The sequence below is a fragment of the Pistacia vera genome, unplaced genomic scaffold (genome assembly GCF_008641045.1).
Source record: "Pistacia vera cultivar Batoury unplaced genomic scaffold, PisVer_v2 Contig208, whole genome shotgun sequence".
Taxonomy (NCBI): Eukaryota; Viridiplantae; Streptophyta; class Magnoliopsida; order Sapindales; family Anacardiaceae; genus Pistacia; species Pistacia vera.
The window spans coordinates 188,336-215,362 of record NW_022196011.1 but is presented as its reverse complement, the minus strand read 5'-3'; the positions used below and the strand labels follow the sequence as shown (position 1 = coordinate 215,362).

General features: G+C 31.9%; 1 protein-coding gene across 1 annotated transcript; it reads left to right on the top strand.

Annotated features, from left to right (window-relative positions):
- The first annotated feature begins 18,182 nt into the window (after positions 1 to 18,182).
- On the top strand, positions 18,183 to 26,414 carry LOC116129107. The gene is made up of 12 exons (XM_031414863.1): positions 18,183 to 19,451; positions 19,934 to 20,136; positions 20,231 to 20,428; positions 20,859 to 20,930; positions 21,447 to 21,542; positions 21,872 to 21,951; positions 22,159 to 22,234; positions 22,640 to 22,850; positions 23,124 to 23,320; positions 24,810 to 24,915; positions 25,095 to 25,184; positions 25,335 to 26,414. Exons 1-12 carry the CDS (start codon positions 18,941 to 18,943, stop codon positions 26,078 to 26,080), a joined length of 2,586 nt encoding a protein of 861 aa, XP_031270723.1. The 5' UTR covers positions 18,183 to 18,940; the 3' UTR covers positions 26,081 to 26,414.
- The last annotated feature ends 613 nt before the right edge of the window (positions 26,415 to 27,027 follow it).

The window sequence follows — 27,027 nt, the reverse complement described above, 5'->3', positions numbered from 1 at the left end:
ATCTTATATTACTTGACAACCAAACATGGTAATAAGTAATATAAGATGACTTAACCCCAGTAATCCCACGTAACCCCCAACCAAACGCCCCTTTATAAATTCAACATGGCATCTCTCTTTTACGATGAAGAAGAAATATTCTATTGCATGATGTTGAGTTCTAATTAAGTTGAGACTCTCATCATTTGGTCAAGGCAAAACTCAAAGGTATTAATTTAATGAAAGAGATTTACTAACATTCAAGGACCATTCATAACTATGAGTAGTTTTACCAAGATAATTAGGTTTCTTTTTCAAAGGTAAAAGCCCTTTTTTGAGTCAAGTTCTAAAGCTAATTAAATGTCTTTTGATTTGTGATTCAAAATTAAATTTTAAAGGACTAAAATACGATTCAAATTTTTTAAGTTGTATCTTAATTATATTTTTAACATTTGAATGTCTTTAATATAACATTCAAAAACTGTATTCAGATTGAAAACTATAGAAAACTATGAAAACGACCTTTAATAATTTCTAAATTTACACTAATTTTTAGGATTTTATTTGAAAAATATTTTGAAAATGTTTTGACTCATTTATTCAAAATGCATTTCATAAGATTTGTTGTATCCTTTTTTAAAAACAAAAAACTGTAGTTAATTTTACAATAAATGAACCAAATACAAGTTTTTATGGAAATTAACGAAAAAAGGAATAACAAAGGGAATAGATGTATATGTTTAATTACTGGTTTAGTAACCAATTATGACCCTTAATTCATAATTAGGAAAGGCCGACAAGACCCACTTCTCTGTAGGTAATTTCTTATAAAAGGGTAACAAACAGTGTAAATAATCAATAAAGTACTTAGCAATTAAGCACAATCAGGGCAATATACGATAAAGAGGAAGGGGTATGGGCTATGGAGGGCTGCCAACCGACAAAAGAGAAGGTAAAAGGGTGATTAATACTTAAACCAAAGTTAAGTAGGTTGAAACCACTAATTAATCTAGAAGTGGGCTAGGTTTCATTCAAATTAATCTCAATATTGGTAAATTTACACAAGAGTCATCAACAGTAAAGACGCGTCAAGAACAGTGAATAGTGTGATGACAGTCTATATAGTTGAATTTATCTTTTATCCCATAAATTTAAATTTCTTTGTGTAAACATCTTTTCTTCGGAGAATAACACAATTTTTTGTATCTATTCGTACATTTTGTCGTAACTTTGGATGTTGCAATACAAATACTTTAAAAAAAGGTTGTTCTAATGATGTATGTTCTGTATAATATACAGAGAAAGTATTTTGTTTTAAGTATTTCATATCAAATTTTATTCAAGATTTCGATTTCACTACAAGAATACAGTTGTTATTGGGGCAATAATACTTTTTTTTTGGGTTATAATAATTTGGGCTGGAGGCAGATATGTGGGCAATGGGTGCAATAATGGTTTGAGTTAATTTGAGAAAAGATGAAGCTGCTCCAATGTTCAAGGAAAACTTTGCATATCTTGAACACGAGAAATACTTATAGGAACAGTCTTACCATATCAAAATGAGATGGTGAGAACGTCTAATTAAACAAAGACACTTTTTATTAATTTCAAAATCACCTTTTATGATGGTAGTTACTATGACTGATACTGAATAGTTATTTTTAAACCATGGTGATGAGTGGACGAAAGAGAAAAATTTGCAAATATTGGCAACAAATATCATAATATCATTGGACAGTGACGTGGTCGTGATGAGACTATCTCGTGTTAAAGATATGCAGAGTTTTAGGCACTCCAATTGGGGAGACTTGGCCTGGAGGGATTAGTTTTGGCAGGAGGTTTAAAGTACTACCAATCCCCAGAGTTACTTGGAGTTAAATCTGTCGAGGTTAATGAATGCCATCAGCGAGTGAGGATGCTATAAGTTCAATTTCATGGCTTTGTTCTTGGGATCCTTGCAAGAGGCCAACTGCTGCCAAAGCGTTGCAACTTGCGACATCCTTTCTTCAGGAATAATGGCTTTTGGGTTCCAGTTTTTCTTTTCTTGGAGGACCTCTAGGATTTGATTTGCCAAGAAGAGCAGTGAAGATCGATGATAAGGTTTCGGATTTAGATGGAGACGCTGGTCCTGGGAAGCTGCAGTGTGCCTTGCATCTCAAGCCACATCGTATGATGAAGGCTGGACTAGGATTGCAATGCTAACAATAGAATTGCACCTTGAAATATTTTGTTTTGGAAAAATTTTTAGTTTAAAGCAATGTCAAATGGGTTCTTGAAATTTTGTGGAAACTATTCCAAATTCAGCAGTTCAATCAGTGGTTCTATACTTTTTTTATTGGGCCATTTCTTCTTTTTTGGGTTATTTCTGGTTCGGCTGTTGAATTTAGTGTTTGGGCTGAAAGCCCGTTCAGAAGATTGTTTAGTCTGAGCTTTAGAAGTAGCCCGTTAGATCAATTTTGTACAAAAGGAAAAAAACAAAAAAGATCTTTACAAAGAGATAAATATATAGCAACTCCATTTTCATACAATTTTCTTTAGATTAATCAAATAATTTTTAGTAAAAAAGTGGGTCATATATATATTATTTGTCGCAATTTATACAGTTAAACCTCTATAAATTAATAATCTCGATTAAATAATATTTTTTGTCAGTCTCGACTTAGGACTAATGTGGTAAATTAATAATTCACTAAATTTATAAGAAAATACATTAAAAAAAAAAAAAATTACCACTTGATATATAAATTATAATCTCAAAATTATATATATACATAACTTAATTAGTAAACCTGTGTAAAATATAACTCTAATGTTACTTGTTTCCTCTTGAAATTGATGTATGATATTTAATTGAATACAGTCTGATGTTTAAAAGGAGAAAACAATTTCTTATAAACTTAATTCCTATGTCACATTAACTATAAATTATTTCTTATATCACATTAACTCTTGCATATAAGTTAGACCGATGATATTATTTTCATCAGTTATTTTCTATACCGTATTAACTATATATAATATATACATACGTTTTAAAATAAGAAAATAAAAATATTTAGATAAATTAATAATTTAATTTATATATTTAAATAATATATCAATTAATTAATAAATTTTCATGAGCCAAAAGGTTAAACCGATCTTTTGATTTTTCATTCATAATTGCCTGGATACATTGCATCTAATTTTAGTCATTAGAAGATTTTATGAGATCCTAGAAAAACTGAAGTCGGTATACTTGCATCACATCTGTTACATCTTAACCAAAGATATTTTGATGTCTATATTTATCTTGATTTGCTTTCACTTCAAACATTATTAGTAGAGATTGATGTTTCAGTGACTGGTACTACTGGCTAAATTACTTCCATATCCTCCCTGAAACGACATCCATTTAATTAAGTTGGTCCTTTCACAACTAGAGTGTTTGCCTACCATGCAAATGTAATTATAATTTAAACGGAGTATGATGTTGAAAATGACTAAATATTTCTTATATCCAAGTAAAGAGCGACAACTTCGGCACTTTGCTCCATTATTTTCCAACAATATAAATCTATCATTTTCTCTTGATGTTCACCTTTACCTGCAGTTTTGTTATTACTATTGACGATTATACTAGTGTTATTCTAATAAGTGTTTAACAACTATTTGTTAGTTTGAAATAAGTTTTTCTACACGTACTTGAGTTGTTTTTGAAAAATTTTAACTCGAGAAAATAAAGATTATTATTTTTTTTTTATAGTGAATTATAGATATAATAGATATAATTATAGCTATAACAGATATATCTCATGATTCTTATAATTAGGTGTAATGCATTAAACTTTTCTTATTATTAATGTGTAATCATAAGTTTCTATCGTGGAAACCTTACCAATGAAATAGTGACAAGGATTTAGAGGGTGTTTGTGTTGGAGTGAAAGCAACTTCAAGATTAAAACGGAAAAAGAGTAGTTTGATTTAGAATTCTACTTGTCTTGGAAGAGAGACTATATGGAAAGATAAGATATATAGTTATGTCCTTATTGCTTCTCATGGGGTGATCGATCACGGTACCACTCTAACAACTCCATGTGTGGCCATGACAATAACATTGAGCAAATGAAACCAGCCTCCACTTGCGTATAAATCCACCTTGCTTATTCATTTCATGAAAACAACTTAAAACCAACTTCCTTATTCATATGCGATATGTGATTTTTTTTTTTATAGGATTTTTTAAAGCTTGTTTAGTTCAATACTTTTATATGTTTATTAGGTATTTTTTCATAGTCTTTAGATAAATCTTATCAAACGAACCTTAGTTTTATGTCCTTAGATAATTTTATATAAATTTTTGGGCTTAGTTCTTCAATCATAGATAAAGGATTTAACGGTCATATTAACACTTACACCTTAACTTCTTCAAGAACTTCTATTTTTTCTTAATTATTATCTCTACTTTCTCTCACTTACCAATTATATATTTATGGATAATTGTTTTGTATGTATATATGTGTATTCTAGTTGGAAAAAAAATTAGTTGAAATTGACGTATCATATCATTAATATAAGACACATACGTCTGAAAAGTTCCCATCATATATATAAATTTTTTTTCTCTTTTTATCAACCTAGTGGAGTATATATATATGGTTCAATTTAATTAATTTTTATTTAAATATGATGGTCCATGATAGGATTCCAAACCGTTAATTACAGTGTCATCGTCATAAGACTCATAAATAATTTGCACGTTTTATTTTAAAATCAATAACAAGATTAAACTAAGTATATATAATTAAATATATATACACATAAAAAAAATATAATTTTTATATAAATATAAAAGACTCAACCACCATTACCTTGTGAACAACTAGAAAGGCTAGGCAATTGGATATATATAATTGATAAAGAAAGACATTAAAAGCATAAAAATGAGTAAAATGAAAATTAATATTTACTTGATTCTATGCTAAAATATGATCGATTCATACTCTTCTTTTTTAAGTATAAATGTCACTTTCTTTCTCAATTTCTATTAAATATATTAATAATAATTACTTTAATTAACTTTTAAAGATTAAGACAGATCTAACGACAAAAACAATCATCTTTAATCAAATAATGTTAGATGTATAAAAGTTATATTTAAATTTTTATATACAAAATAATATAACACAAAATGAATATAAAATAAATGAATCAGTTAAATACTCAATAAATCGGTATAAATAATATAGAACCATAAAAGAGTGATTCTATGTTACTTTTTTTTTTCTTTGAATACAAGCTTTGTACATTAGTATTAGAAATAACAATAAATTTAGACCTTAGAGATTAGTTGATGTGCGCATAAATTGGTTCAGACACCCCAATTATATATATAAAAAAAAAGACAATAAATCTTGTTAATTTTAAAAGTAGCTTGATCTCTCATCTATCATTCTTTTTCATATGTATATCGAAAAGGCTAGTTTGAATAATTAATTCCATACTTTTGGAGAAGAAAATTATTCACATTGATAATGTTTTTTCCCTTGAGTTCAAGATTGCTTTGCTATTGGCACCAATTCTTTTTGCAACTTAAATCCTGAGCATAATTTACATGAATCATATTATAAAGTCCAAACTTTAAAAGATTGAGAAAATCAGGGTTGGCCTTAATGAAAGCTCTTATTTTTAATAATACCTATTTCCCAATAAATATTTGAAAACAATGTTTTTAAGTACAACTTTTACTTTTATCAAACACTAAGAATTTATTTGAAAATTTCCTTTTAAGCTAGGGTTTATAAAAATATGTTTAGGGTGGGACTATTTTTCTACTGAATTTATATTCTAGACACTCAATTTATTAACACATAATTAATATTTAGGGGGTGTTTGTCTGAGTTTATGAAAATTAGCTTATAGCAACAAGTGTTTATAAGCTAATTTTAGTTTATAAGCATTTGAAATTTTAAGCAATTACGTGTTTGGTTAAAGTACTTATAAGAAAATATGGCTTATAAGTACATTTTATTATAAAATGACTAAAAAGAGTACTACATTAAACAAGAGTATACTATGAAATTTTAAAATTAAACAAGGATAATGTTGTAATATACTTGGTCAAACTAGCTTATAAGTAGAGTGTTTATAAGCAAAAAAAAAAAAAAAAGTACTTTCCCCTCAACTTATTTTTTTTTGCTTATAAGCTCAACTTATAAGTTCAAAAAAATTATAAACAAAAATGTTAACTTAATTTTATAGTTTATAAGCTTAGACAAACACCTCCTTAAAAAGTATATAAGACGACAATACATTATTAAACATGTACAGATAATGTGATAAAATTTGTGAAGTCGGATTTTTTTTCCAAAAAATAACAAATCACATAAGGGAAAACGAATAAAATAAAATCTATGTAGTTGTTTTGATGACCTTAAATTGCTCAAAATTATTTGTAAAGAAATTTGTATCGAAGCTAAGAAAATCCAAAAATATCACATGATATTCTAAAAATATCACTTGATACTCTAAAGATATCACATTATATTCTAAAAATATCACATGATATTCTTTATTGTATGGACAAGTGATGGTCCCTTTCTTAACCAATACTTCTAAATAATTGATGGTAGCTTCTTTGTCTTTGTCTCTCCAATGGTGTGGCTAATGGCTATCTCTTTGCTTCCCATCACAAGCTTTGTTTTTATTTTTCTATATTATTTATTTCATTTCTTGTCGTATGAAAATTCTAAAAAAATTCTCACTCTCTTATTAAATATGAAGTTTCAAAACCAATAATTTTATTTTTGAGAAACAAGACAGAACCAGAAAATATTTTTGAGAGGACTACTACAACTATATATACATATATTAAAGAAAAAAATTATTAATCTCTTATCTTAGACTAATTAAATTCTAAAAATAGGAATTTAATTATTGCCAACTTCATGATCATGATAAAAATTAAAGAGCTTATTAGTTTTAAAACTTAAAAGATAGAGCATGTTTGATTGAACTTATCTATTGGTCGAAAGAGCTTATTTAAAGGTTTTTTTTTTTGGGGTGTTTGGTAACATTTCAAAAACGTTTATAGGATTTAAAATAAACTATTTTACGGCTTCTGAGAGAAACTCAAAATAATTTGAAATTTTTTGTTAGCTATTTTTTAGCTTGTAAAATTTTGAAATTTCAAAAATATTCTTATTTTATTTCATATATTTGACTTGAATTATTCTTGTATATTAAANTATAGTTCTTCACTACTCCTATCAGAAAGGATGAAAGAGGAAGAGGTTTTATCACATGTTTTCTTTCTATCCCTAACTTGACTATAGCCTAGCAAAGAAAGAAAAAGAAGATGAACTATTTCAATTCAATTGAAGTCTCCCTTATTCAAAGGCAATGACTAGAGAACTCAAACCCCACGGAGCGGTAAGGGAAAGTTACACTCAAGGGAATATGCTAGCTATATTCTATATGTAGGATTCCTCGGAACCTTCTAACATACATGCATGCCTGCTTTTAGAACTTTCTTTGAGGCACTCTACCATTTTCTATGCGGAAGAAAAGAGTGAGATCTTATTGCCTAAGGACTGCAACTACAACTGAAACTGGCAGGGCAAAAAAGAAGCAAGGGACTGATCTGATGGAAAAAGAGACTACTTGAGAACCCACTTTCTGGAAGCTATGCTTAAATGACTAAGCACTGGATGCCTAGTACTTCTCCCTAGATGTAAACCCGGATAAGAGGGAGTGCTACTAGTTGCTTGCCCGAGAATCCTCTTGGAAAAGGGACTGCCGGCTTCTTTTTAGGAAGTGTACGAAATTGAGCGAGTATTAAAACTCGAGTAAACAAGTGTCGAATACCAAGAGAACTACTTACCAAATACCAAACTAGTCTGTTTTATTGTTATTTGATGAAACAAAATTTTAAGAATGAATTTAATGAATAATAAAACAAACTAAAAACTAAACAAAATCATAATTTTATTAATACTTTGGTAAAAAAGATCAATATAACTAAACCTAGGGCATAGATTTCACACCGATTAAATTTTATGCATTGACAATTATTGCTAATCGAATTAAACTTATTCTAAAGGCCAAACTCCCTAATATTCCACTAACTTTCTCTCGAACAATTAGCGAATTAACCCTTAAGCAACAACCCAAAATATCTCTAAGTTGGATTTAGGAGCTAAGAGAGCATTAAGTTCTATGAAATTTACCAGAGCCTCATAGATCGCGGTAACCTATCTCTAGCGTTCGCTCAATCTATGGTTTTATTACCTTAGACTAATCAGGTTTCATCTCTCGATCTCAACCCAACCCATGGTATCAGTCAAGTCTCGGATCCAACAGAATTGAAAGCAGTACACACAATAATAAAACTTAGAATTAATGCTCAATTAAAAATCAACAACAATAACGTCAATACATATTCATACATTGGGCTATATCTTTAGCCCTAGAAAAGGAATTTAGTTCATAATTGCAGTAATAAAAACAAACATTGTATTAACAAACATGAGTTCAAGAAAGAAAAATAGAAAAACTTCTCTAATTGGCGAACAAGAACTGCAGAAATTCCGATCTTCAAAATAGTAGCTGCTCTTTCTCCTTCTCTAACCTCCCTAAAAACTAATTAAAGACCCTTATTTATAGTGCTAGGGGTTGGAGGTTAATTAGGAAAGAAATAAATGCCTTAAACCATTCAGATTCAGACTAGGAGAATACAATAACCCAAACATGCCCGTGATCCATTGCTGCGGCGATCAGAAACAGTCGCTATGACGATCATTCTTTCTATCCCACGAGTCTGGAATATTCAGAATTTGGAAAATTTATCAACACAAACTTTGCAGCTCTATGAATAAGCTTTCCAACGCCACAAGAATCGTTGACTTTTCATTTCTACAGCTCAAGTTATGATCAAAATATTGAAGCATGCTCATCTTGACAAATTTCCAGGTTTTACGTCTCATGTTCAACGCGCCACAACTTTCTCATTTCAACTCCGATTCTTGCACCGTTTGTTACTACTCGTCAAGAATTCCATCAACATCATTTTTCTTCATTCCAATATCGTTTTTAACTTGAAAATATTCAAAATACACCTCGTGATCCTGTAAAAGGTATTTATAAAGTAATTGACTCAAATTTCACAAATTAAACACATTTTTCCACAAATAATCCAATTGAATCAATAACAAAATATGTATTTTCAAGCTCTTATAACAACCCCCAACCAGCTTTTTGCTAGTCCCTAGCAAATTAAGCGATAAAATAAGTCTCTAAGCTTGAAAATAAAACAAACAATTAAAACCTATATCTAAACTATCCTAAATCACTTTCGTAGATTGACACGATTGCATTTAGCATATACAACAAGCCTTTAAGCCCCTAGGTGACCCTAGTTGGACGAGTTGCAGTCTTGTGAGGGTTTCCAGTGATGATGCCCATAAACATCCCTACTAAACTTAACCTAAACTCCAAAAATAAAATAAAAATAAAAAGAACAAAAACTAACAAAAATTCTTGGATCAATTCATAAAGTTGTCTAAAAAATCGCATATACACAAAACAAATAGAATAATTAAAAATCGCCTAAACTCACAGACAATGCAAACATCAATTCCATTTTTATTATCGACCCTAGAATATCCATACAACCACCAACCATTAGTCTACAAACCCAGATGGTTTTATGCATAACATTCATGAATAAAATTTTGATCTCAGTATACGGGTTATGACTTATAGGTGAATCATGGAATCAAACTCTATATGCTCACTTTTCAAACCACTCTCCACTAATGTAGAAATTCACACTACCTTGGATCAATATGTCTTTGTATAGGTTGTAACGTTAGGCCAAAGTATGGGTTCATGAAAGAACGGAAAGGGAATTCAACAAAAATCAAATTAAGAGACTTAATCTTCATTCATTCTTATTACTATCATACAAAAACACTTCCCTTTTCACTCAGCAGCCTCCCGACCCTTATCGAGCTCTTTCTTTTTGACACTAAAATATACTCATTTGCATAATTTCACATCTTCTCAATGCTTTTCAGTGCCCACTTTTTTTTTTTTTTTTTCAGACATAAATTTTTTTTTTCTCTTTTCTCTTTTTTTATTTTTAGAAAGTAGACAACACACACACAACCCCACTAATTTTACAAGCACTCCACAAACCCCAACCAATTTCTTCGCATAAACTTGGGTTGTGGCAAAACTACACTTCCTCATCAACATTCGTAATAAGCTTGAATTACAATTAAGTCTCTTAAAGATAAAATGGGTAGGGTTGTGTTTTAGGCTCATAATCAGGGTAGGGTAAAAACTAAGTTCAAAGAAAGAAAACCAAAGCTAATTTGTGTTTAAAAAAAGGCTCAAAGGGTTAACTAGTGATAATAATTAAAAAAAAGGTCGGCTTAAAAGGCTTAATTGGTCCAAAAATAGCCTGAATCATTTCCTAAGTGATGTGAACTCTAGGATTTCGCCTTGAGTGGTTGTCAAATGAGTTATAGAGTTTGTTGAGATCGCAAAAATGTCCATGAAAAATTCACACATAAAACTTCTCTAAGTGAGTAAACTTAACCACTTTCAATTCACAAACCGTTAGGGTCTCAAACTAAATGTTATTAACATTCACAATCACTTGTAATTAAAGGCAAAAATTAATGTCCTCCATTTGTTACATGTTATTGCAATCATATTCATATCATAGACATATAAATTAATCCAAAAATAGAATCAAAATTCAAAACAGAACACACAAAATAATAATAATAAAAAATTTCTCATAAGTCCATAAATTCGAAATCTTTGGGAAGAAAATTCTCTTACCCCCAACCTAAAATCTACATTGTCCTTAATGTACAAATGTAAACAAAAGGAAAAAGAGAAAAAGAAAAGTTACACCCTTTTGCAATAGTGAAGTGCGAATACACGTGACAATTCGATCACCAACTTTGATTCATTCCATTGTTGCCTTTTAATTCTATCAAAACAAAGAAACTTGCGGTGCACCTCATCGGAAACACACATCACGTGCTAAATTTTTGAATTTAGAGAAACAAACATAGCATCAAAATTATTTACACTAAACAGAAAAAAAAAATTTAAACATACATGAAAATTAACACCTGCAAAAATAACAAACTAATCAATAAAAGAAAAAGAAAAAGAAAAAGAAATAAAAATAAAAAGCTTGGGTTGCCTCCCAGAAGCGCTTGGTTAAAGTCGTAAGCTTGACTTTTCATTTTCTTCAATCCGAATCATCTAGGAGAATCCAAGCCCTCATATCCTTAATTTCATCATTCAAATAGGGCTTTAATCGTTGTTCATCTACCATCTCAAAGTCAACCTCCATAGTCCTAGAGTTGACTAAACAATTCTCTAGGAGTGAACTAGGGTAGTTTTCTTCTAATTTTTTATTCACTATGTTATCAAGGACAATAGTCTCAAAGCATGTGTCAAAGTCGGATGAACGCTTCTTAGCATCAAAAACATTAAACTCTACTTGTTCATCTTCTACCCTTAAGATTAATTTCCCTTGATGAACATCTATCAATGCTCTACCCGTTGCTAGAAAAAGTCGTCCTAGGATTAAAGACATTTCCCGATCTTCCTCCATGTCTAATACTATAAAGTCTATTGGGAAAATCAGTTTATCTACCTTAATCGAGACGTCTTTTACCACCCCCTAGGATATGTAATTGATCGATCTGCCAATTGGAGAGACACAGTGGTTGGCTTCATTTCTCCCAATCCAAGTTTCCTGTAAATATAAAACGACATCAAATTTATACTTGCCCCTAAATCACATAAGACCTTATCAAAATAACAACTACCAATAATGTAAGGGATAGTAAAACTCCCTGGATCTCGTAGTTTCTTTTGAATCAATGCGTTGCATTCCTCCGTTAACATGACTTTCTTGTGTTCCTCGAATTTTCTCTTATGTGTGAGGATCTCCTTTAGAAACTTCGCATATTTCGGCATCTGTTCTAAAATATCAACAAAAGGAATATTAATATATAAACTTCGAAACATATCAATAAACTTACCGAATTGCTTGTCAAGCTTCTGATTCTTCAAACGGTGTGGGTACAGAAGGTTTGCATGGCTTAGAGAAGCTTTCTACTCAGATTCACGCTTGTCGTGGCCACCAGTATAATCTCCACGACAATCGTCCTTCATGCCGATGATCTTCTCCAAATTTTTACGCTTGTCGCAATGACAACTTTCATCACTGCAACTATCGTTCTTCTGCTCTTCCTTCAAATCTTTCTCTTGTTCTTGCTTCCATTTTTGGTCCTCTGAATTCTCCAAGGTTCTTTCACTCCTCAAAGTGATTGTGTATGCTTGTTTCTTGGGATTCTTCTCTGTATCGCTTGGCAAAACTCCTTGAACTCTTCCTATTAATATGTTATGGATTTGCCCAATTTGAGTCTCAAGGTTTCTAATAGAGGCTAACTGATTTTGGGCAAATATTTCATTCTTCTCAAATCTCTTGCTTGTCTCTTCAATGAACTTGGTAAGCTCATTCTCCAGGTTAGATTTCGGCTCTTGAGCTTGAAAACCAAGAGGTTGTTTATGTTCATTGTGGTTGCTCCATGAAAAGTTGGGATGTTTATGCCATGATGGATTGTAAGTATTTGAGTATAGATTTCCTTGCCCTCTTTGGAAGTTATTCACATAATTTGCTTGTTCAAGTGAGGCGAATGAACTCCCTTCTTGACAATCTCTTGATGAGGGATTACTTGCACAAAACTCACAAGTTAGAGAAGAAGATTCAATAGCTTTTACCTTTAGACTAACTCCTAATTGCTTTTGGATGGTTGAAAGTTGAGCAGCCAATACGGTGTAGCCATAAACTTTGTGCACTCCCGTTGCTTTCCTTGTTGAATTTCTCTCAAAAGTCTACATGTAGTTATTGCTTGCCATCACCTCAATCGAATTGTAAACTTCCTTCGGTGTTTTATTATTCAAGGCTCCTCCACTGGCAGCATCTATTATGGCTTGTATGTTTGGTAGCAACCTTTGGTAGAACGTTTGCACTTGCGACCAGATTGGCAAACCATGGTGAGGGCACCTCTGTAAGAGAACCTTATGTTAGTGTATGCCATAGGAACCAATCGTGTCGTCGGTTCCAAAACATTATGTTTTGTATATATATGTTAATGTATATATTTTATATATACATTTTATCTTATCAATAGAAGAAAGTGTTCTTATTTCACATATGGTTTATTGCTTCATTTATATATATGTATTATATGTGAAATGTCCGGATGATACAAATCTTTGGAAGATCAAAATCATCAAAGTTTTCCCTACATAGGTAATATTAATTGGGCAATAATATTACATAGTAGGCATGCTGAATGCCTCCGTAGAATATCATGTGATTGTATCAGTGTGGGTGATTGTAAACGTTATATCATTAGGCCATTAGCATGGATAAACAATTAGTGAACTGTTTATCAAATATGGCTATTTATGATGAATCACATGGATATTTAAAATGTAGTCAATGATTTATCATAAGATCGTACTAGTGTATTATTAATCCTTAGACTTGAGATATCACGGTTGGATTCTGCATAAACACATATGGTTCATATGGTGTACAAACATGAGGCTAATCATGTCATGTGTTAATAAGCTGATTTGGCCATGTGTTGTTTATGTGTGAGGACAAGTGATAGTCAAGATGTGATCCGTTGACTTGGTATAGATTGATGTCAAGTTCTTAGACAAATGTCAAGATACATTAGAAAAGGGAAATCTCTGGCCAAAGTATATAAAATGTTACTTAAAAGGTTGTTTCATGGTGACATGTTCCATATGTATTGATTGTCAATTTGATATAAAATTAAGATAAGGATTTTGACATACCAAGAATCTATTTTTAATTTGGATTAGACAACGGAAGGATTTGATTATACAACGCGTATGATTATAAAGGGTTCGTTGAAGTATATCTTCATTGTTACTTAGGGGTAATGGAACATTGCTAGATGTCTACCATAATCGGTGGGAGTTTTGTTCATAAAGATTTATGACAAAATATATCGAAATAGACTATGATATTGGGTCCATGACTAGGCCACAGTGAACCTAAGAGGTCACACATAAAAACTTAGGAGAATGGAGAATGGAGAAATAGCCAAAGAGAGTTAATTATCCAAGGTTAGCTAGCACCTACCAAGGGTAATAAAGTTATTTATATTATTATTATTGAATTAGATTCAATGGAGGGTTATATTAGTTATTATGAATAATTTAAGAGTTAAATTTCTAATTGGAATTAAATGGAATTCTAATTCATAATTAATCATTTTCTTTATATTAAATTGGATTTAATAATGGGTTGTAATTGTAAACATATGAGCAATTTAAGGGTTAAATTGTTAATTGTGATTAAATGTTAATCTAATGCTATTATTTAAAGAAGTTTAACAACTTCATANCCATGACTAGGCCACAGTGAACCTAAGAGGTCACACATAAAAACTTAGGAGAATGGAGAATGGAGAAATAGCCAAAGAGAGTTAATTATCCAAGGTTAGCTAGCACCTACCAAGGGTAATAAAGTTATTTATATTATTATTATTGAATTAGATTCAATGGAGGGTTATATTAGTTATTATGAATAATTTAAGAGTTAAATTTCTAATTGGAATTAAATGGAATTCTAATTCATAATTAATCATTTTCTTTATATTAAATTGGATTTAATAATGGGTTGTAATTGTAAACATATGAGCAATTTAAGGGTTAAATTGTTAATTGTGATTAAATGTTAATCTAATGCTATTATTTAAAGAAGTTTAACAACTTCATAATAATTATGGAATTATTTACAACTCCAAAAACAATTATGGAATTGTTTAAGGAAGTCCAAAACAATTATGGAATTGTTTAAGGAAGTCCAAAACAATTATTGAATTGTTTACATGGCTACATATATAAAGAAAATGATATATCAATTTTAGGGTAGAGATCAAAATTTCTAAGAACCCTAAATGTCTCTCTTGGCCTAATTCTTCTTTTACCTTAGTGTAGATATTCTTTTGTTTAATTTCTCTTGAAATTAGAAGTCTTCAAGGTTGCTAAGGACTTGAGGTAACAAGTTATACCTTACTTGTTTTCAATTTGATTGAATTTTTTTTGCAAAATATGAATATACATGTTATAGTATCACATGCATCATTCTCCATGTATTCCATCTTTCACCTTATACCTTTCCCATGCTTCATAAAATGACTCCAAGTCTTCTTGGTAGAAATTTGTAATCTCACTTCTCAGCTTGGCAAACTTGGCAGGTGGAAAATATTTAGTAAGGAACGCTTGAGCTAACTCGTTCCATGTCTTAATGCTCCCAGATGGCAGAGAAATCAACAAAGCCTTAGCTTTATCCTGAAGAGAGAACGGGAAAAGTCTTAGCCTAATTGCTTCATCGGATACTCCATTATGCTTGAATGTGTCTTATAACTCCAGAAAATTGGCAATATGCAAGTTGAGATCATCATTAGGCAACCCTATAAATTGGACCAACTGCTGAATCATTTAAATAATTGCTGGCTTGATCTCAAAATTATTCACTTAAACTGGTAGTCTCTTGATGCTAGAATCGCACCCATCAACCTTTGAACCACTACTGCTCCACCAGTTGCATTGCCCCTTGCGATATCCTTATTCTCATTCTCCTGATTTTTCACATTGGGATTTATAATTCCCCTGTTAGCCATTGATTTTTCTAAGCTAGCTTGCCTCTTTTCTTTCCTCAACTGTTTAGCCGTTCTCTTGATTTCAGAATCAAAAGGATTAAGATCACCACTACATTTTGAACGTAAGCTCTCCAGGATCTAAATAAAAGAAACAAACACAACAAAATAAAATAAAAATTAATTTCTAAGCAAAAATAAAACAAATCAAATTAGCAACTAAATATTTCGTATTGATATTGGTAAAAAAGAAAAATAGTTCCCCAACAACGGCACCAAAAACTTGATAGGCTATTCGCAAGTGTACGAAATGACGCAAGTAGTAAAGCTCGAGTAAACGAGTATCGAATCCCAAGAGAACTACCTACAAAATACCAAACTAGTCTACTTTATTGCTATTTCATGAAACAAAATTTTAAGAATGAATTTAATGAAAAATAAAATAAATTAAAAACTAAACAAAAGAAGAATTTTATTAATACTTTAGTAAAAAGATCAATATAACTAAACTTAGGGCATAGATTTTACACCAATTAAATCATATGCATTGACAATTATTGCTAACCTAATTAAACTTATTCTAAAGGCCAAACTCCCTAATATTCCACTAACTTTCTCTCGAACAATTAGTGAATTAACCCTTAAGCAACAACCCAAAATATCTCTAAGTTGGATTTAGGAGCTAAGAGATCATGAAGTTCTATGGAATTTACCAGAGCTTCATAGATCGCGGTAACCTATCTCTAGCGTTCGCTTAATCTATGGTTTTATTATCTTAGACGAATCATGTTTCATCTCTTGATCTCAACCCAACCCATGGTATCAGTCAACTTTCGAATCCAAAAGAATTAAAAGTATTACACACAATAATAAAACTTAGAATTAATGCTCAATTAAAAATCAATAGCAATAACGTTAACACATATTCATACATTGGGCTATATCTTTAGCCCTAGAAAAGGAATTTAGTTCATAATTGCAGTAATAAAAACAACCATTGTATTAACAAACATGAGTTCAAGAAAGAAAAATAGAAAAAACTTCTTTAATTGACGAACAAGAACTGCAGGAATTCCGATCTCCAAAATAGTAACTGCTCTTTCTCCTTCTCTAACCTCCCTAAAAACTAATTAAAGACCCTTATTTATAGTGCTAGGGTTTGGAGGTTAATTAGGAAAGAATTAAATGCCTTAAACCATTCAGATTCGGACTATGAGAATACGATAACACAAACAGGCCAGTGATCCATCACTACGGTGATTGTTCTTTCTATCCTACGAGTCTAGAATCTTTAAAATTTGGAAAAGTCATCAAATTAAGTTTGTAGCTCTCTGAATAAGCTTTCCAACGCTACAAGAATCATCAAATTCTGATTTCTACAGCTCAAGTTATGATCGAAACATCAAAGCATACTCATCTCCATAAATTTCTAGGTTTTACGTCTCATCTTTAACGCGTCACAACTTTCTCGTTTCAACTCCGTTTCTTGCACCATTTGTTCCTACTTGTCATGAATTTCATCAATATCATTTTTCTTTATTCAAATTTTATTTTTAATCTGAAAATACTCAACATACACCTCGTGATCCCGTAAAAGGTATTTATAAAGTAATCGACTCAAATTTAACAAATTAAACACATTTTTTCACAAATAATCTAATTGAATTACTAATAAAATATGTATTTTTAAGCTCTTATCAGTGGCTAATTGATGCACTGCCGTTTTAGGTTTGCTACTTGAATGAATTCTAAGGCTTGAATCATAACATATTTGTTTAAGATCTATTTGCTTGTCCTAATCAAATTTATTATTTATATTAATCTGAGTCAACGAAGTAGTTACTATTATTACCATTATTTTCAAAGCTCAATCCAATTACAGTAGAATTCGAATCAAGGAAATCATATTTTCTAAGATTTGGTCACATTTGTAACTACAAAATGCCCAATAAGTTTAAAAAATCATTATAATATGTACTAAAGACACACATTAAGATAATTGAAAAAAAAAAAAATATATTTTTTATAATTTTGATTGTTTTATGTGCAAATTGTCGTCTATAAATAAAATAAACGTTATGACAACTCTAAATTTTATATGAAAAACATAAAATATTCTTTAATTTTTTAATTAATACTAATTAGTTTTTAAAATAAATAACATTTTTCCTTTAAATTCTTCAAAACAACCTTTCTTAAAATTAAATAAACATTAGATGGTATATATAACGAATAGACAATTAGACGGTGAAGAAAAATTATTAAAAAAATCATTTAATATTTATTTAATGACTTTCTTACAATATAAATTTATACAAAAATCCGAAACGAATGGATCAGAGTTAATTCTTGTATACAAAAGTTGAATTGAAAATTTACTAAAATATATGTGAATATACGGTTCCGCTTGTATGGATCCAAATATGTAGCCAGTAAGATGATAGATTCCTCTTGACTTGGTTCAGTTTGGAGCACGTTTTTGTTTTAAAACTGATTTCAGTTCCTGTGTTGTTACAGCAAAACTCATACTATAATTTTTTAATCCATAAAAGCTTCCCTCTCTTTATCTCGTTTGAGTCAAAACCAACCTCCATAGAAACGGACACTCCATCCGTGACATTCCTCTGTGACTTTGTCTCTCTGTAAATATCTCTATTTTTATTTTTAGTTTTATTGTTTATTTTGGATAATACCCTTATTTTTAATTTTTAATTTTAATTTATTCTTAGCTTTCACGAGATGCTTGAACTTATTGCTTCATTCTTTGTATTCTTTCTTTGCTGGTAACTTGTTCTCTGCGTATATATATAGAGCTTTAGACTTTGAGAGTTCACATGTGTTTAAGCTTTGAACTTTTCAAACCTTCTATTGTTGTCTTTTATTGAGGTTGAAGTGTGTGCTTTTGGGGTCTTGTTGGAATTTGTTTTCATCAAGTTTAGATTTTGGCTTCTGGGTATTGTTCAAAATTGTCTCTCTCTTTTTTTTTATTGCTTTCTGGGGTTTTCGTAATACTTCATGTTTTGATTGTTTTGTGTAGAATTTCAGCCCAAGATGTTTGATTTGAGTTCTTTTGATGCTTGTTTTACTTGAACTTACTCAAATTCTGGGAATTTCTGAATCTGGGAAACTCATGTTTGTGAATATACTGGTTCTGTGATCTTGATGAACTTAAATTGTTAGTTTAGTGATTAGTACTTAATTAAATTAACTTTTGGAGATTTTTAATCTGAATTTTGATAATAATGAAGGTTATTGTGTGCTTTAAAGTTTTGATTTTGTTTCTCTTATCTGGTTTGACTCTGGGCAAGGAGTGTACAAACACTCCTCCACAGCTCTCATCTCACACTCTTAGATATGAACTGTTGTCATCCAAAAATGAATCATGGAGAGAAGAGATGTTCTCTCATTACCATTTGACGCCAACCGATGACTCGGCTTGGTCTAATTTGTTACCAAGAAAGATGTTGAGTGAGGAGAATGAATATAGTTGGGCCGTGATGTACAAAAAAATGAAAAATCCGGGCGGATTTAAAATGGTTGGAGGTTTTCTCAAGGAAGTGTCGCTACATGATGTAAAGTTGGATCCGAGTTCATTGCATTGGCGGGCACAACAAACAAATTTGGAGTATCTACTGATGTTGGATGTGGATAGTTTGGTTTGGAGCTTTCGAAAAACTGCTGGTTTGCCAACGCCAGGGAAGGCATATGGAGGTTGGGAAGACCCAACTACCGAGCTCCGTGGTCATTTTGTAGGTATAAGATTAATTTCTGATTCTTTTTAAAATGTGGTTCAGATGTCGTAACAATGTCACATATTTCATTGTGATTACTTTTAGATTATATTTTCATTGAAGAAGGCAGTATTACATTCTATACGTTATTGTCCATTTATTGAGTAATTGTATTCAAAATGTTAGTCTGTTGGAAGGCAACAGCGTGAACGGATGTCATCTGAATATCTGGAATCACTATAGGTATGTTTGCTGGTTGTGTGTGGATAGGGTACCTGGAGGATTTTGCATGTTGGATCTGTTAACTTAATTCACTTAACTTCGAATTTTGGCTTCTATTTATTTTATTTTTGGAAATTGTAACTGCAAGCTTTCTCAGCTGCAATTGTTTTCTCTAACTCATTAATTTTTTTTTTTTTTTTTTCAATTTTTTGGTGCACACTGTAATTGTTTAGTTGTTCAAATTTTAGTCTGTATGAATGACTGTTTTTAAAAATCTTGAAGGGCATTACTTGAGTGCATCAGCAAATATGTGGGCAAGCACTCACAATGATAGCCTTAAACAGAAAATGTCAGCTGTGGTGTCTGCTCTATCTGTTTGTCAGAAGAAACTAGGCACTGGATATCTCTCTGCTTTTCCATCTGAGCTATTTGACCGTTTTGAAGCAATAAAACCTGTCTGGGCTCCTTATTACACCATTCACAAGGTAAATTTTGCTTTCTTGTTGCACAAGATGCAAATAATTTATCTCTTCTTTATAAAAGTTTTATAATTCGCTTTAAATTTGTCTGTTTTGACAGATCCTTGCAGGCTTATTGGATCAGTATACATTTGCTGATAATTCTGAAGCTTTAACCATGACAACATGGATGGTTGAGTATTTTTACAATCGTGTTCAGAATGTAATAACAAAGTATACTGTGGAAAGACACTGGTACTCACTTAATGAAGAAACTGGAGGCATGAATGATGTGCTTTACAGATTATTCACTATAACGGTAAGGAATCTTATGCATGTAAATCCACTATCTGCTCATCTGATTCCATACTCCATTACATTTTTGAAATTGTGCTGTATACTTGGTTGGAATAAGTATCAGCAAGAATGACCCTGTTTTGTTACATGCTATTCTATAAGTGCTATGTCCTGGAAAATGGGTTTTGGTTATTCATGACATGATAGTATATTGCAACATGTACTTATATAACAACGTAATCTCATTCAATGATTCCATACTCAGTTATATGGGAAATAAGTATTTGGGACAAAATCTCATTCGATGATTCTAAGTTTGCATTATTTCTATTTAGGTTGGTTTTTGTAATCTTGTGTCATCTTATCATTGTGTTTTTAGTTATATAGTTGTGCAGTTGTTAATCATCGTTAATATTGTTTCTGACATGAGCTTTTTATGTTACTGTCCTCAGCAAGATCCAAAGCATTTACTGTTGGCTCATCTGTTTGACAAACCATGCTTTTTGGGATTGCTTGCAGTACAGGTAAATAACTGCTTTGCTGTTTATTGGCAGTTTGACATCAGTATGGTACACTGATTTTATCAGACCAAAGAATAATTCAGAAAATAGTAGTAAACTTCTGTTTAGTGACATGGGGAGTATTCTTTGTATTTGATTATCCTAACTGGTTCATACATGTAGCAAAATGAATCTTGTTAGCAAGTCTAAACATTTAAATATTCCAGAGAGGGAAAGTTTAAACCAAGTTACTATAACTGACACAGATGTCTTCTGGTTGACTGGAGATTTTGTGGTGTTGAAAGATATGATTAGGTTCTCTACAGAATTTGAAGTAATGACTTGTTGACAGATTTAATTTCTGAACTTCAACAAAAATTTAGCCTTGGATACTCTTTAGGATAGGGCTGCGGAGTTAGAGGGGTAAAAATTATGTAGAAGTTGTGCAATGAGGTAAAAATTATGTAAAAGTTGTGCAATGAAGAGATGAATTATTTGCTCTTGATGTTAGTTCATAAAAGTTCTTTCTTTTGTTTGTAGGCTGATGATATATCTGGTTTCCATGCCAATACACATATCCCAGTTGTAATTGGATCTCAAATGCGGTATGAAGTCACTGGTGATCTACTTTACAAGGTAACTTGCTTATGTGAAGATTATATTAGCTGATTCACTGCATTCAATACGGCATGGCATCGTCTGGATTGCTTGCACCTGCTTCCCCCCTGTCTAGCTGGCCTTAAATTTTTACAATTATTTTTATTCTGGTGCTTGCTCTTCATAATAAGTTTATTTAGTTTTCAGAGTTTCCTATCATTGGCTTTTCTTTCAGTTTAAATCTTTTGATTCAGTGACTACATAGGCACTGCTTTTTTTATTTTGATGATGTTAAAATTAGATAAAGGATTCTCTTAAAAGTTATTTTAGAAAGTAATTATTTTTGCTGTCTAACAATGGTTTACCAGGCGATGGGTACATTCTTCATGGACGTTGTCAACTCTTCTCACAGTTATGCAACTGGAGGAACATCAGTTGGAGAGTTCTGGTACTAATATTATAACTTATAGTTTGTCCTTCTTTCATTTATAATAAGTTCTTGCTCCTACCTGAATTTGCATATCCTGTTCTGAGATTTTCTAAAACAAGAATTAATTTATGGCTTTATGTGCTTACTTTATCTGATTATTGGTGGTTTCCTTCTCATTTTCTGATCCTGGAATTTTCTTTATTCCTTGTCTCTTTCAATGAGTAGGTCAGACCCAAAGCGATTGGCAGGCACTCTAGAGACTGAGAATGAAGAATCGTGCACAACTTATAACATGCTGAAGGTATGTCCATTGCCTGGAATTCTTGAAGGTTAAAATGGTTTCTGTTACTTATTCTTTGAAAGATTATTGCTGGCTCTTAATATGTAAAAGAAAAAGATGCTTCATGTGAGGATATCCTGTCACAGTTTTTTTTGTTCTTAATTTCTCTTTTTAAAATTACTGGCATGGAAATATATAATTTTTTTTTTTTTTTTTACTGGATGGAAATGAAAAATATTGATATCTGCGAAGAGTGTGATTGTCTATTCCCAGTTCCATTATGGATATAGCTTTTGGAATCATCCTTTTTAGTGATCATCGCGTTACATTTTTTCGTACTCTCTCTGCACGTACATTTTTTCATACTCTGTCCGCATAAAATACAAATGGTGTGTGACTTTATTGATAATATTTATGATTTTGCAGGTCAGCCGTCATCTGTTTAGATGGACAAAAGAAATGGCATATGCAGATTATTATGAACGTGCCTTGACAAATGGTGTGCTTGGCATCCAACGAGGAACGGAGCCTGGAGTAATGATTTACATGCTTCCACTAGGCCGTGGAGCTTCAAAGGCCAAAAGCTACCATGGTTGGGGAACGAAGTTCAACTCTTTTTGGTGCTGTTATGGCACAGGTATGATATACATGGAGTATGTTCAACTTTTCATTTCACATGAAATTGATCTGCTCTATTTTTCTTTAATCTCCTGTAATGACAAAGATACAGATTTTATTCTCATGTTCTTTGAATTTAATAATTGGTTTTCTCATCTCTGGTGGTTTGTCCAAGTCATTAATCTGCTATGCCACTCTGTGTTTCTGCATTGAATGCTGACGATTATTAATTGATGTTATGTTCTTCCGTTGCTCCGGTCATTGATAGATTTTCTTCTTGCTGGCCATGTAGGAATTGAATCATTCTCAAAGTTGGGAGATTCAATATATTTTGAAGAGGAAGGAGATTCTCCTGGTGTTTACATTATCCAATATATATCAAGTTCATTTGACTGGAATTCTGGACAGATTGTTCTGAATCAGAAAGTTGATCCTGTCGTTTCATGGGATCCTTTCCTTCGCATGACATTGACATTTTCTTTGAAGGAGGTACTGGCTGCATTTAAATTAAGATTTGGCATTACCTGTATTTGTTTTTATACTTAATTATTAGTATACTATAACTCTACCCGTAATGCTACACATACAAAGTTGAGATTCCAACTTTATATCCCTAGTAATATGGCAGTTTATGTGTCAATACCACATTGATTAAAGGGAAGTTATTTATTTATCCCATTATCCTATAATCAATGTGATGCTGATACATAAACAGCCATATTACTTGGGATTCAAAATTGGGATATGTAGCATTATTCATAATTCCACATGCTAACATTGATCCGTATAGAAGGTAGCATAACAGTAATGACTTTTTGAACTAATCTCCATCTATCTTGTGCTAGGAAATTATTATCTGAGCTCTCTGGCGACTTAGAGCGAAGACTTTGGTACCTAACAGACATTATATAGAATTTGAAAAATTAATAAGATGGGAAGGTGGTAATAATATATTGTAACTGGACAGATAGAGACACATGACTGTATATTGTGCAGTTTTAGGAGAAAAGAACTGGGAATAAATTTCTGTACTACCGAGGTTCTTTAACTGCAAATGAGGATGATTTCAAATAGATGTTAAAAGGTCAAAGATTTTCTGTGGAGAGCTCAGATGCTAAAAGGGGAGGAGGGAATTTTTTTNATCCCAACTTTATATCCCTAGTAATATGGCAGTTTATGTGTCAATACCACATTGATTAAAGGGAAGTTATTTATTTATCCCATTATCCTATAATCAATGTGGTGCTGATACATAAACAGCCATATTACTTGGGATTCAAAATTGGGATATGTAGCATTATTCATAATTCCACATGCTAACATTGATCCGTATAGAAGGTAGCATAACAGTAATGACTTTTTGAACTAATCTCCATCTATCTTGTGCTAGGAAATTATTATCTGAGCTCTCTGGCGACTTAGAGCGAAGACTTTGGTACCTAACAGACATTATATAGAATTTGAAAAATTAATAAGATGGGAAGGTGGTAATAATATATTGTAACTGGACAGATAGAGACACATGACTGTATATTGTGCAGTTTTAGGAGAAAAGAACTGGGAATAAATTTCTGTACTACCGAGGTTCTTTAACTGCAAATGAGGATGATTTCAAATAGATGTTAAAAGGTCAAAGATTTTCTGTGGAGAGCTCAGATGCTAAAAGGGGAGGAGGGAATTTTTTTTTTAATATTATTAATTCTTTCAAGATGAACTGGCACTCGTAACTAGATGTGAAATTTAATATTTTTATTTTGCCTCCTGTCGTAGAAGTGTTTAGAAGAAATATTTAGATTCAGATAACCTTATAATAGTTATTTTCTTTGTGCCAATGCTCTCAGTAACATTTTGTCATCGGGAAGGGTGTAGTCATTATTCATACTGGATCATAAACTTGATTAAGGGATTCAAAAAAAAAAAAAAAAAAGAAAAAAAAAAAAAGAGAGCAGTATTCATGATGTATCTAATATGTATGCAGGGCGGGAGCAAATCATCTTCCTTGAATTTGCGGATACCGACTTGGACACAATCAAATGGTGCCAAGGCAACATTAAATGGCCAGAGTTTAACTCTACCGGCTCCAGGTGTGGAACAAATTATAATCTCTCTTTTTCAAAGTCTTATTCCAGGAAGTATAAGTGACTCACCGTGTTTTTCTCTATTATATTTTAATTTTATTATTCCTCTGATGCTTTTCGCTTGTGTCATGTATTTTGTTTCTTAAAATGACAATTAACAAATGGAGTTAAATTCCTTTGTGCAGGTAACTTTTTATCTGTCTCTAAAAAGTGGAGCTCTGGTGACAAATTAACCCTTGAACTGCCCATTACTCTAAGAACAGAGGCTATTAAAGGTATTGACATAAAATAATTTACTCACACAAAACATGTGCTGATCCTTTTATAGGCTTTTCATTATAAATTTGTATTATATGCAACTGATTCTTTTGATATATAATTCTTCACTAATGGAGGGGTTTTTTTTTTTTTTTTTTCTCCTTCAGATGACCGGACTGCATATGCTTCTGTTCAGGCAATACTATATGGTCCTTATCTGCTTTCGGGTCACACCAGCGGGGACTGGGACATCAATACTCAGTCAGCTACATCTATTTCTGACTGGATAACTCCAGTTCCCGGTTCATATAATGCTCAACTAGTTACTTTTTCACAAGAGTCTGGAAACTCAACTTTCGTCTTAACAAACTCCGAGCAGTTGATTACAATGGAAAGTTATCCTGAATCTGGCACCGATGCTGCTCTACATGCAACTTTCAGACTGATCTTGGAGGAACCATCTTCCTCAAAACTTTCATCTTTCAAAGATGTTATTGGCAAGTCAGTCATCCTAGAACCTATCGATTTTCCCGGAATGCTTATAGCACAGCAAGGAGATGGTGAACTTGTGGTCACAAATTCTCCTAGTGATGGGGGCTCTTCTATTTTCCGCTTGATTGCTGGATTAGACGGAAAGCCTGGAACAGTATCCTTGGAGTCCAAAAGCCAAAAGGGCTGCTATGTGTATAGTGGTGTGAACATAAAGTCAGGCGCAGGCATGAAGCTCAGCTGCAGTACAGAGTCATCAGAAACTGGATTTAACCAGGCAGCTAGTTATGTAATGGAAAAAGGAACAAGTCAGTATCATCCAATCAGCTTCGTGGCAAAAGGCGCAAAGAGGAATTTTCTTCTGGCACCATTACTGAGCCAAAGAGATGAATTTTATACTGTTTATTTCAACATTCAAGCTTAACCGCCAATGATGCATCGACAGGAAAATAAACAATCCTTGCTTTTCTCAGACTGGCGACACATTCCGCCTCACCGCTTTTCTCAAACATTTTGTGGTCTGCAATGGCTAAAGTCAGATTTCATTTACATGCTTAAGCCTGACAAAATAATATAGGGAGTAGACTAAAATCCCACCAGGAAGAAATAGCCATTAGGAAAACAGAATCCTGGTGTTAGTCTTGTTATTTCTTGTAATCTTATATTCTTGTAATCTGGGGTTCAGTTTAGTTTCATCCATGCCATATGAAAAATTTACTGCAATAATAAGACATTTCAAAGATGGTGCTCTTTTTTTATTTTTATGTTTTATAAGGTAATTGATATGGTACTGCCTCAATAACATTATTAAGATCGATTTGATGGCACTGTCGCGTTGGTTAAGTTTTTTTGCGAGTAATTGTGAGAGTACTATTACATCTACAATTTTTTCTCATAAATTTTCTTTAACAACTCTGACGTGACAGTTCAAAATTGGTTAACTGTAAATTATCAGGTGAGACCTATTGCGAGTTGATTAATTGCGAACTGTAACGTCAGGATTGTGAGAGGAATTTTGTGAGAAGAGGTTGTTAGTGTAGCATTTTTCGATTGTGGATGTATCATTACTTTTCTCAACACAATGTTATAATCTATCTTTTTTCTGTCTTTGGTTATAACACAACATTGTAAAAGTGCGTTTTACAAGTTTGACGTTTTCAGCTTATAAGTTTCACGTTAATGTGTTGATATAGTACTCCAATGTAGCAAAACCCTGGTAGATAAGTACAAATTATTAATAAAAAATCTACATATTTTGCTATATGAAGTAATTCTACTGGCTAATATAGGAGGTATTTGTCTGAGCTTATAAGTTGGTCAAACCAGCTTACAAGCGCTAAAATCAAACCAACTTATTTGTTTATAAAGTTG

Coding starts and splice junctions, on each gene's coding strand:
- LOC116129107 (XM_031414863.1), top strand. CDS start 18,941: ATGAAGGTTATTGTGTGCTTTAAAGTTTTGATTTTGTTTCTCTTATCT. Junction 20,137..20,230: donor CTTATTACACCATTCACAAG/GTAAATTTTGCT, acceptor CTGTTTTGACAG/ATCCTTGCAGGCTTATTGGA. Junction 20,429..20,858: donor ACAGATTATTCACTATAACG/GTAAGGAATCTT, acceptor TACTGTCCTCAG/CAAGATCCAAAGCATTTACT.